This window comes from Microcaecilia unicolor, chromosome 3 (assembly GCF_901765095.1).
Source record: "Microcaecilia unicolor chromosome 3, aMicUni1.1, whole genome shotgun sequence".
NCBI classification, from domain to species: Eukaryota; Metazoa; Chordata; class Amphibia; order Gymnophiona; family Siphonopidae; genus Microcaecilia; species Microcaecilia unicolor.
The window spans coordinates 58,210,922-58,224,394 of NC_044033.1; the positions used below are offsets into that span (position 1 = coordinate 58,210,922).

Genomic DNA, 13,473 nt, shown 5'->3' on the forward strand with positions numbered 1-13,473 from the left:
TATATACTTCACTGTACATTTACAAGGAAATCTCAACTGGAAAAACTGCACCTAAAAGACAGTCTTTTGGTGCATGGCCAGAAATAACTTGCGTCTCTCCTGAGTAGCCCTGAGAGATCAGGTAAAAATCCAAATCGTCTGTCCCTTAAAAATTTTGGAAGCTTTCTGGTACTATACTCACATCAGTGAGTTCAGGGCTTGTTCAAAATATTAAACAGACAAGCAATGTATCTCTCTCCCACCACAGCTGTAGCTAACTGTAAGACACCTGAAATATCCAAACTGTCCACTGAGCCCAATGAGGCATTCAGAATGCTTTCCACACTTTTCACAGGTGTCATCTTTCCGCCAGGGTCGCTTTAACTCCATACTACCCCTCTCCTCAAGACCCTTCACTGGCTCCCTATCCGTTTTCGCATCCTGTTCAATCTTCTTCTACTAACCTATAAATGTATTCACTCTGCTGCTCTCCCCAGTATCTCTCCACACTCGTCCTTCCCTACACCCCCTTCCCGTGCACTCCGCTCCATGGATAAATCCTTCTTATCTGTTCCCTTCTCCACTACTGCCAACTCCAGACTTCGCACCTTCTGTCTCGCTGCACCCTACGCCTGGAATAACCTTCCCTGAGCCCCTACGTCTTGCCCCTTCCTTGGCCACCTTTAAATCTAGACTGAAAGCCCACCCTCTTTTAACATTGCTTTTGACCTCGTAACCCTTGTAACCACTCCGCCTCCACCTACCCTCCTCTCTTCCTTCCCGTTCACATTAATTGATTGATTTGCTTACTTTATTTATTTTTTGTCTATTAGATTGTAAGCTCTTTGAGCAGGGACTGTCTTTCTTCTATGTTTGTGCAGCGCTGCGTATGCCTTGTAGCGCTATAGAAATGCTAAATAGTAGTAGTAGTAGTAGTAGTCATCTCTTTCTTTCTTTCTCCTAGGTAGGAAATACATTTTCGCAACAGGTGGTATAGCATCTGAAGGATATTCCAATACTTCCATAAGATATCTCTTAAAGGTTTCCAGTGGTGAAACTGCACTTATTATGAGAAACTTCAACAAACGAGGAATGAGATGTTTAACTTGATTTTCCAAAATTTCCACCCTTCTATTTAACACTTCTTATCTTTTATGACAGCAGATTGCACTTCTTTAATTTTTCCATTCTCTTGCTTCAGAAAAATAACTTGTTCTTTAAACTCCTTAACACTACCTTCATGTGCTTGAGCCTACGTTTGTACAGATTACACCAAAGAAGTTCCAGAGAACAGCCCTGTAGAGGCTTCTAACTGAGTCAGCGCCTCACCTAAAATCTCAAGTTTAAATATCTTTGAAGTAGCCACAACAGGGAATACCTTACTTAATGAATCCCAAGGATCTTGCTTTGAGGCCATGCCTTGACCAGGCAGCAATGAAATACCAGGTCTTCCATTGCTCTCCTCCAACGACTGTTTTTGCTAAGTTCCTTTCTAACATTTTAATATATAGGTTATTGCAGGTGTCAGTGCAGGTCTCCCCCTGACTTTATGCGCATGCTCACACTCTAGCCATTCTGAGCACTTTCTTGACCCCCCCCCCCCTTCATATCACAATATCCATCAAGGCTAAATTTATATAAAACACAGGATTCCCCACATATGCTTGATTGAGCAATCTCACACATCAAACCCAAACCCTTCCCCTCTCTTCGAGGCTTAATTTAAACTTGCCCCACTTATTTTTAATATTTTTTATAAATTTCATTGGTGGTGCAGGGCTTAAACAAGTCCGTGAAACCCCCTGAGCACTCGGACCTCTCCTCCCATTTGTGCATGCATGTGTGACATCAACAGTGATGTCATTGCACATCGTGACATCTGAGCCACTCCAGACAGTCTCCATCCCCACAACAAGCCTCAAGAAAGCCAAGGGACTTTCCTAGAGAGTCCTGCCTGCCTCCTCTATCTTCTTGGCGGCCCAAATCATCACGGGTCACAATGAAAACACAACACCTGTGTCGGATCCATCTCCAACTCCTGACCTTTTAAACATGTCCAAGCTTCCCCAGGCCTCAAGGAGCAGGTAATTTAAAATAAAAATATTCTTTATTCTTCTGGTACATTCACATTAAATTTTAACTGCCAGACCTTAGACTATTCTTCTAATTTTTATAGATCTTGTCTCAGGTTTTCTACTCCTTTCAGGGCATCCACTCTGTTGGTAATCTTCATATCACCCTCAGAAAGGCAAAATTTTCCTTTTAATCTTTTGGCAATGCTACTCACAAATATATTAAATAAAATTGGCCCCAGAACTGATCCCTCAGGCACTCCACTACTCAACTTCCTTTCCTTCCATTTACCACCACCCTTTGTTGTCTGTCAGTCAACCAGTTTCCAATCCACTTAACCACAGTTATTCATGAGCCTCCTATAAAGGACTGTATCAATGGCTTTGCTGAAATCCAAGTAGAGGCCATCTAGTGCATGCCCTTTATCCAGCCCTCTGGTCACCCAGTCAAATAAATCAATTATATTCATTTGGCAGGATTTTCCTTTGGTAAAACCATGATGCCTTGAATCCTGCAACCCTTTGGATTCCAAGAAGTTCACTATCCTTTCCTTCAGCAGCATCTCCATTAGTTTTCCGAATACCGAAGCAAGGCTTACTGGCTTGCAGTTTCCTACTTCTTTCCTGTCTCCATTTTTATGAAGCAGAACTACATTTGCTCATCTCCATCCCATGGAATATCTCCCATCTCCTAGGATCTGTTAAATAAATCTTAAGAGGTCCCACCAAGGTTCTCTGAGTTCCATGAATATCTTGGATGTATCTCATCTAGCCCCATGGCTTTGTCAACTTTCAGCTTTACAAGCTGTTCATAAACACTTTCTTTTGTGAAAAATATGATATCTCCATTTCCTTATATACCCTTGCCATCCAACCATAGGCCTTCTTCAGGATTTTCCTCCATGAGCACAGAAGAAAAGTATTTACTATCATATCTGCTTTTTCACATTAACCTCCACACGGCAGGGCTTCAGCATCTTTCAGTCTTACAATCCCATATCTAGCCATCCTCCCTTCTCAACATATCTATAAAAAGTCTTGTCACCCTTCCTTAAACTTTAGCATTTTTTCTTCCACCTGTGCTTTTGCTAGCCGTATTTCCTCTTCACTTCTTTGAGTTTTACCTGGAAATTTATTCTGTGTTCCTCTTGTGGCATTCTGTTATTCTTGAACACTGCCTCTTTTGCCTTTAATTTTTCAGTCACTTGTTTGAAAGCCATATAGGTTTCCTTTACTCTACTTTTGTTTACTTTCCTTACGTGGTAGTGCCAATGAAAGCGGTCCCAGAACCCAGGTAAGACCACAGCCACACAGCCGTTGCAGGTGAAGAAACAGAACATGTATTAAAGCTGTTAGATCAGTGGTCCTGTTCCATTCACAGATTGGAGGAAAAAGGCAACATAAAACTAGTCTGTAAATGTAACAATGTCCTTGTGTAGCCTGCTCCTGCAGGGCCACTGTGAACCTTATTGCCTCTCAGTACAGCAGCACACTTTACTTGACCTTGGCTTGGTTCCTCAAAGTTACAGGGAAGTCTCTAGCAATTAGTCAGGTCAAAGTACAAAATTTACAAGGTTCCAAGTGGAGCTTGCCTACGTGACTGTAGCTATTACAATTCATATATAAGTGGTGGAGGACATGCCGTAGGCATCGCTGCTTCCCTTCTGGGTCTTCTTAATTTAGCTATGGCTTCAACTTATATACTTCTTGGACCATGCCCTGACTCCACCCCACCACTGTCAACTTCCCCTTTGGGCAGCACTATTGATTTAAGGTGGCTCTGACACCGTGAGGAGTGCTATTAAGGGAGAGGAGCAGCATCCTATAGATTCCCTCACACTTACATAAAGATCTGTTGCCATATTAATAGCTACTTTCAGCTTGGAACCCTACCCTTCCATTTCTTCTATTCTACTTCTCCCATCAGCCCTTTCATTAGGTACTCCCCCATTTTAATAAAGGCACCATGTTTGAAATCCATTACTTAAGTTTATGTATCTGCACTCTGATTTAACACTTCTACTAAACTATATGTTGTGACAATTATTATTGCCTAGGGGGCCCTTTTACTATGCTGCATAGGTGCCTACACGCGCCCAATGGACGCCAATTCGGAACTATTGCACAGCTACTGTGTGGCCCAGGTGCTAATTTCATTTTTTTTACACGCAACCACTATGAATGCTGGAAAATTTCTGGTGCACAGCACTAACTGGGCAGTAATTAGTATTGTACGTGCGCTGACAATTTTTGCCTGGTCGATTTTCAGCCTAAAAAAAGGCCTTGTTTGCAGGTGCGCTGAAAAATGAACCTGCGCGCATCCAATATACATGTCTAAACCAGCGCAGGCCACTTTTCAGCACACCTTAGTAAAAGGACCCCAGGTGAGCACCCACCTAGATGTTTGAAAAGCTTTCTCCATCTGCAGTACTAGATCCAGCATCACCTCTTCCCTCGTGGGTTCCATCATCATTTGAGCAGAATACTTTGGCAGACATCCACAATCTCTTTCTTTCATTCTCATTCTGTAGACAACACCCGTATAGATGTAGGTTCCATCTTATCTTTCCAGGATGATCCATATCACTTCCTCTTTTCCCTAGATTTATGTTTATGTTTACTGAGAAATTTCTGTATCGCCCAATCTCACAGATCTGGACAGTTCCCTGCATTTCAGGTGCTTGATATTGTTTTTCACATGAAGTGCCACTCCTCTACCCCTTCGGCTCTCCCTATCCTTCCTAAAAAGATTATAGCACAACATGGTTGCATCCTAAATGGGAATCATTGAACCATGTCTCTGTGATAGCAATGATATCCAAGTCGGCCTCAACCTTGCTAAGCTAAGCTTTTTGCTTAGTCTGTGAGCATTTGTGCTCATTTGTTGCTTAGATTTTTTTTTAATATTAACATTATCCCCTCCACTATTATACTTTTGCTTTTGCAGAGGGCAACTTCTTGAATGCCACCACTCCCAAGTTTAAATACCTAGCAACATGATGTCTGAATTTCTCCTCATGGATCCATTTTCCTGCTACGGAAAGAGTAGCCCATTATTAAAGTAGAGCCCTTTGTTTTTCCATATATTGCCCCATCCTCCTATGTATCTAAGCCTTCTTGTTGACACCAGGCTTAGAGCCACTTATTGACCTTCTCTATTTTATGTAGTCTGTCCTTTCCCTTTCCAAGGTAGGTGGTACATTGAAAAAAGACGGTAATTGGGTAGCACCCATATGCTATCCGGTTACTGCTGGGTTAGTGCAGGAGCCCTTACCGCCACTTCAATGGCTGGCGGGTAAATACTTCTCCCTGCATGGCCATGCGGTAAGAGCAATCTTACCAGATGGCAATGTATTTTTTCAGCCTTTTTACCTGCTGTGGTAAAAAGGGCCTCAGCGCATGGCAAAAATGACCGCTGTCACTACCATAGGACCCTTCTTACCATAGCTTGCTAAAAGGGCTCCTGAGTAACCCTCTGAACTCTATAATAATGAATGATTTCAATAACCCTTCAATAGGAAGAAAACTGCAAAAATCAGAAAATCGAAACTACAATCACAGCTCAAAAGGTACACTTTCTTGGCTTTTAGCAGCTGAGCAACTTATATAAAACTAGTAAAAAAATTTCTGACACAAATGAAATAGGCGCTAGCAAGGTTTTTCCTCGGAATGTGTATGTTTGAGAGAGTGTATGTGAGAGTGACTGTGTGTGAGAGAGAGTGAATGTGCGAGTGTGTCTGTGAAAGAGAGAGAGTGTGTGTGTGAGAATGAGAGTGTGTGCAAGTGCGTATGTGAGACACAGTGTGAGAGAGAGTGTTTCACACAGATACAGTGTGTGCGGAGAGAGAGAGTGTGTGTGAGACACAGACTCTCTGTGAGACTGAGTGTATGAGACCAAGAGAGTGTGTGAGTGACTGTGTGACACATAGAGAGTAAATGTGATACAGTGTGAGACATAGAGTGTGTGAGAGACAGTGTGTGAGAGTGAGAGAGAGAGAAAGACATTGACTGTGAGAGAGAGAGAGAGAGAGAGTGTGTGAGAGAGAGAGAGTGTGTGTGTGTGACAGAGATACCTCCCCCCTCTCTGGTGTCAGGCCCCCCCTCCCTCCCTCCCTCCCTCTCTCTGGTGTCAGCCCCCCCCCCCCCCCTCTCTTTCTCTGGTGTCTGAGCGTTACTGTGCAGGACGCTGAGCTCTGGCTGTGCTTCAAGGAACTGACCAATCCTATTTAATAGAATGCACCTCCAACATTCTGAAGCCGAGAAACCTCGTGTGGTTGGTCACTTCTGCTTGTGACGAAACCGGAAGTACGTGATGTCAATTCAGGAGATGGATACAGAGAGCAGGAATGCCTCAGCCATGCAGTCAGCTTCAGAATGTTGGAGGTGCGTTTTATTATATAGGATACAAACTGGAGAAAAAAGACCTCAGAATGCCCCAATCCTGCTTCACAGTATATACATGTAACAGCAATATAACTTAATAGATTTTCCTTTATTTTTTTCTTTTTCTTGAGCTCTGGAAGCAGTCGTGCTGACTTAAACTTGTTTGGTTGGTTTATTGTATGACAAGGGTTAGTAGAACTGTAGTTTCTGATCTAATTCCTGGAATGTATATCTGTTCCTTGTTAATTTTCCTTATAGTTGAGCATTTTGTTGTCTTGTTTGTACTGTTTCTTAAGATGGAAAAATTATAAACAATTCAAGTAAAAAAAAAAAAACTCAGAATACTCCTGCTCACCAAATAATTAAGGGTCTCTTAACAAACCACGATACAGATTCTCATGCCTAGAAAGCCCATTCAAAGTGAATTATGTACTGGGCAAGGGCATAATCAATCATTAGTCAAAAAAAAAACAAATTCCACTTCAAAAATAATTAGAAAAAAAGGTTTTGAAATCCAAGTTTTCTTCAAAACTTCATAAACCATCTAAAAGGTGCCAAAAAAGAAAGAAACCAGAGACAGATTGGAGGAAGCAATATAGATTATTTTAGAAAGAGAATATAGAACTTCTATCCACACATGTGTAGTCTTCAGAACTAAAATACAAAAACAAAGCTGGAGATGTATCTGGGCATAGATATCCAAAAATTTGGAATCAAAGGCGACGTGCTGTTTGCTGGGAGATTACCAGATGCAGATTGTATCTTTCATCTGCAGGATCAAAAAGTAGAGAGCTTGAGGATAACTATCAGTGTTCTACTCAGGCAAATACTGACAAAGCCCAGGACGGAGGGGGGCAACACTGGATCTAGTAGTCAGAAATAGAGAAAGTGTGTCTAACGTCTGGGTGAATGGCTACCTGGGCAGTAGTGCTCATCAAATGGTATGGTTTGACGTAGGAGCTAAAGCAGAGTGCAGACATACAAAAAGTGCTGTATTTCAAGCATGCTGGCATTAGAGAAATGGGATGGGAGGACATAAGAGAAGTGGAAGACGGGGTCTAAGCTGAAAGGAGCTATAAAACAACAGATCTGTATGTAAGGAAAGTAAATAAATGTTAGAAACAACTAGAGTGGGATTTGCAGTAGTTATCTTTGGTTCTTTGCCCTGGTTCCTTGGTTCTCAGGCACATTTGGCTATTTCTCCACATGGAGGCCCCGTGGCCATTTATAATATGAATGTTCTTTTGCTACCACAAAGACATCCATGTCCCTTATTTTGTCCCATTCATAGTTTGGATATTTCAGCTTGTAAAATAGACGTTCATGTTGGACGCACTTGGACATCCATTTCTCATGTATTTTAGAACAGACTGTATGTTGGCAGTGCCTGTTCTAAAATACATGAGATATGGACATCCATATCTGATATACAGACTTGGACATCTTTATTCTGAGTTGGGATATCCTTTCTAAAATTCTGCTCCATATTTCTTAAGGCACACTAATGAACCAAATGCGTGCAGCAAAATGTGCTCGTGCTTCAGAGCAGGTGTAAAACTGAGAAATGTGTGCACTGCTAGGGATAGTTCTTGGAATCTATTTTATAAGGTATGTAGGTACTTATGTTGCATTTATAAAATAGTTGGGATTTTTGAAAAATGTTGTAGCTGTTCTATTATAAAATTACAATACAGTCTCGAATATCCAACCTTCGCTAATCTGACCATCTGGCATATCCAACAGACACCCCCACCCCTGATGTTGTCATTGTGTTGCCGTTAAGAAGTGCACAGGTTCTCTTCCTGTTTTCTGGCTTCACATGCTACAGTAATGTATTTTAAAGACAGATACCCTATGCCTGTTCTTTATGCATAAGGTATGTTTTCTGTGTATTTTTTAAGGGGTTACCATTGTTTTCCGTATTATCCGACTTTTCAATTTTCTGACAATGACTCAGTCCCATTTACATCAGATAATCAAGTCTATACTGTACCTTCATAAATTTTAAGACATCCTGAGAATAATCATTGATTAAGCTATTCCAAAAACATCTTAAAGTATGTGCAATAAATGAAAATGTGATTATATATTCAAACCCCATTTTTATTTTTATTTCCATTTTACTAGATGAAGTGAACACCATTAATGAAAACACTGATATCCTTCACCTCACTCCTATTACAACTGAATATGTTGGTCCAAAGTCAGATAAAAATGTGGATTTCTGTGACCACTCATGTGACGAGCTGACCGCATTGTTCCTGAGATGAACGGGTTTCGTATGGTTGTTAACAATTTAGTAGATAATCTAAAAAAAGTGGTGAGTACTAATTTAGCCATTGGCCAGATTTGGGGATTTTCTCCATTGGTGAAATGTAGTCTTGCATTTTAGCTATTAATAAGGCAAGTTTTATAGAATCCACAGAGTTTGTAAGCATATTGCTCCTGCATATCTGCAAACACATGTAAATTTTGAATCTACAGGTGCAAATATATCATTAAAGGAGGGTAAATTTATAAATCGATGGGTTCATTAATTGCCATTATAGAGATTCACTCAAGGAGGTGTACAGCAGGAATAGCTTGATATAAAACTTACAATTCTGTTAACAGCATAATGATAGTAAAATGACCAAATATAAGCATAAAGGAAATTAATGAGGTAAACTTGATTGAATCCTAGTAATAGGAACATGATGTGGAGGTATATTTTCAAAGCACTTAGACTTACAAAGTTGCATAGAGGGGCATTTTTGATAGAATGTCTAAATCAGAATTTGGATTTTTTTACAAACCATCCAAATTCTGAACAGGAAAGAAGGTCATTTTTGAAAAAAGATAGACGTTTTGTGATTTGGACAATTATTTGGGCCATTTAAAAAAAAAAAACATCCAAGTGCAAAGCGTCCAAAATCAAGCCATTGGGACGTAGGAGGAGCCATCATTTTTAGTAGATTGGTCCCCCTGACATCCCAGGACAATCAATAGGGCACCCTAGGGTGCACTGCAGTGGACTTCATAAAATGTTCCTAGGTACACATCTGACCATTGCTCCCTTACCTTGTGTGCTGAGCCCCCCAAAACCCACTCCAAACCCACTACCCACAGCTGTATACACTACCATAGCCCTAACGGTGAAGGGGGCACTTATATATGGGTACAGTGGGTTTCTGGTGAATTTTGGAGGGCTCACAGTTTCCTCCACAAGTGTAACAGGTAAGGGGAGGTAGGAGCCTGGGTCCACTTGTCTGAAGTGCACTGCACCTACTACTAAACTACTCCAGGGACCTGCCTGCTGCTGTAATGGACCTGGGTATGACATCTGACGCTGGCATAGAGGCTGGCAAGTAATGTTCTTAATCATAATTTTTTGGGGGTGGGAGGGGGTTAGTGATCACTGGGGAGTAAGGGGAGGTCATTTCTGATTTCCTCCAGTGGTCATTTGGGACATCTTTTTGTGCCTTATTCGTAATAAAAACAGATCTAGCTCAAAACGTCTAAGTTTTAGTCCTGGATGTTTTGTTTTGTTCCATTATGGCTGAAAGACGTCTAAATGTTAGAAACACCCAAGTCCCGCCATGAACTTGCCCTGGCATGCCCCCTTGAGATTTAGATATCCTTCTGATGGACTTCAGAGAAAAACATCTAAAAAGAGGTTTTGAAAATACTGGACGTTTCTGTGAGATAAACGTCCAAATGCAGACTTATGTCACTTTTGGATGTTTTCTCTTTTGAAAATGAGTCCAGTAGTAGCCTATGGAACTTTGTAAGTCTAAGGGGCCCTTTTACAAAGTGGCGGTACACCCAATGCAGGCTTACCGTACACTAATCTGGAACTACTGCCAGCCCAACGCAGGTGCTAGCGGTAATTCCAGCCCCAGGGTATGCCATTTTCCATGCTGGGGAAAATAGGACTTGATTTTGTAATGCAACAGTTACCCGGCGGTAATTGGGCAGCACCGCGCACTACTCAGTAACCGCTGGATTGGCGCAGGAGCCCTTAATGCCACCTAAGTGGGTGGTGGTAAGTGTTCCCCTACTGCATGGCCAAGCTGTAAGAGCAATCTTGCCGCATGGCCATGTATTTTTTGATAGCAAAAAAAAAAAAAAAATCACAACTGGCCTTCAGGATTGAGATAAGTGTAGTCCTTTTTAATTCTAAGAGACCCGACACGGCCTTGTTTCGGCATACAAATGCCTGCATCAGGGGTCTAGCACCAAAGGTTCTTATAAATTTAATAGCACAAGGTTGAAAAGAACCACATGGACAAGGTATATCGCCCAAAGCGTAATAAGTATCCATATAATTGTCCAGAACGCTATTGTGGTTTTTGCTATTTTACTTTTTTTGCTATTGATTATGTGTGTATGGTGTTTATCCTCTCTTCTGTTATCATGTATTTTTTGAGTCTTTTTACCCGCTGTGGGCCGCAGTGCATGGCAAAAATGGCCCCCGCCACTATCGCAGGGCCATTTTTACCACAGCTTAGTAAAAGAGTCCCTAAGTGCTTTGAAAATGAGCCCCGTGGTGTCAGAAATACACACACTAAAACACATCATAGAACAATCATATAACAGAAATATGATAAACGTCAGCAGGATGCCATGCCCAAGTCATGAAAAAACTCCAAACCACCCAAAACACAGCAGCTAGACCCATTTTTGGCAAATCATGATTCGAAAGCGCAACACCACTTCGTGAAAAACTTCACTGGCTCCCAGGAACGAATACACTTCAAAGCCCACACAATGATCCACAAAATCCTCAATGGCGAATCCCCAAGCTACATGCCCAACCTGATCGATCTTCCAGCCAGAAACTGGACCAGTACTTCTAGAACATATCTCAATCTTCATCTCCCTAACTGCAAGGCCTTAAATACAAAACCTACTACGCATCCAACTTCTCTGTAATAGGCAGCCAACTCTGGAATGCCATACCTCGGCACATCCGAAAAACCACTGAGCATCTACCTTTCCGAAAACTGCTGAAGACTTATCTCTTCAAACAAGCCTACGACCCATCCTAATTCTCAAACATAACTCCACACCAATATATCACCCACACTCCAATCCCCTCAACACACCTCTTACTACTGTCCCATTCTATGTAATTATCCCACTCTATGAAATTATGCTGTCCCTGCGACATTTTGTTCCATACTTTGAATCATCTATGTAATACATCGCACCATACTGAACCTAAGCTAAGTAATTATGTCATCTCTTTGGTACATTGTTTCCATCCCTGTATTTTCTCTGCGATACTTTGTAACATACTTTGTACCGTACTTTGAAAGCCGCACTGAACCTGCTATTGAGCGGGGTATAAATGCCACAAATAAATAAATAAATAAATACTAATGATACATCATAATAGGCCAATTTTAAACAAAGGGCTCAAAACTCAGTGCGGGGAAAATTCACAAAATAACAAAATATGTCCCAGCAATATCATCCATCTAATACTCTTACACCAAAGTCTTCTTAGTCAGAAAACTAATCAATTCTCATATTCTCATATTAAATGTGATAATAAAAGGACTGTTAGAAACGACGCATTCCAAACACACAGTCACTACTGCTGATTAATCGCCTACAAACATAATTTGTCCTTCATTTATACTGTTTCTTCAAATAGCATATATATATATATATAGATGGATTATTTGAAGAAACAGTAAAAAATTAAAGACCGATGATGATCGTATTAATCAGCAGTAGTGACTGTGTGTTTGAAATGCTCCATTTCTGATGGTCCTTTTACTATCATGTTGAATATCAGAATTGATTATGAACACTTTTTTGTAAGAATATTTGGTGGATGATATTGCTGGGAAATATTTTGGGGTTTTTTACATCATAATAGGCAGTATAAAGGAATAGTCATAAAATATAGATATATTTATGATGGCAGCATATTTCAAATTAAACCCCTTAATAGGCATCATATTAGAACACTTATACAAGAGATATGATAAACATGATGTCAGTACAATAACAATGATATACCTTAACAGGCACATATTAGAGCGTTCAAATAACAGATGCGATGCTATAATATCAGTTTGATACAATGAAAGTTCAGTTAAGACATATAAATGTGTAGACCCATAGACAAGATGAGTAGAACAAAGTTGTTGGGATAGATGGGTGGCTAAATTGAAGGCACATTATTCCACAGATTCTATATATGGCACCCAAATTTGCACGCACAAATTAATTGCTTAACAAGCTCAATGACATCAATAAGTTTTGTTTCGGTTTATTCAATGGCTTGATCTTAGCGTGCCTAAAAAAATAGGTAGGATAAAAAAAATAAGTACACATCAGTAGCTTGTATTCCTGGTCCCATCAAACTCAGAAAAATCACCAGCTTCCCAAACGCCTGGGTGAATATACCGCAGTCCAGGTGAAAAAAGGAAAGAGGGTCCATAACTTCCACAGGAGAAGCAAGCACAAAACAACAAGGGTGGAGGTGGAAACAATTCCAAATGACCAAGTCAAACAAGGAGTAAGAGCTTCCAAAGGGTTTATTCGCCAAATAAAACCAACCCAAAAGACCCTTCAAGGGCCGTGTTTTGGCATAAAGCCTGCTTCAGGGGTCAGTGTGATTCAGGTTAAATCAGCAACACAGAGAGTGTATTAACCATTTAACTTGAGCACAAAACACTAGACTGCATGCATTTATTGGAATCTAGATTTGCTTCCTTAGAATCTTGTTTTTCTATGATTAGTCAATGGATAATGTCCACTGGTTTGAAAATCAACCAAGAAAATACAGTGCTTTGGGGACTGAAAAATAGAGATCCCTAAATGACAGCAGATAAAGACCTGTAAGGTCCATCCAGTCTGCCCAACAAGATAAACTCATTTTACATGGTATGTGACACTTTATACCTGAGTTTGATTTGTCCTTGCCACTCTCAGGGCATAGACTGTAGAAGTCTGCCCAGCATTGTTCTTGTACTAAGTTCTAAAGCTAACGTTGAAACCCCTTAAAATTTACACTCTAGCCCATCCAATGTGATTTTCTTCC

At 40.7% G+C, this 13,473-nt stretch overlaps 1 protein-coding gene across 1 annotated transcript in view; it reads left to right on the plus strand.

Annotated features, from left to right (window-relative positions):
- Positions 1-13,473, plus strand: part of THBS2 (thrombospondin 2) — a 287,917-nt gene that overhangs the window by 111,514 nt on the left and 162,930 nt on the right. Inside the window, 2 exon segments of the mRNA XM_030195961.1 lie at positions 8,562-8,684; positions 8,687-8,809. Coding sequence (XP_030051821.1) covers positions 8,562-8,684; positions 8,687-8,809 — 246 coding nt within the window.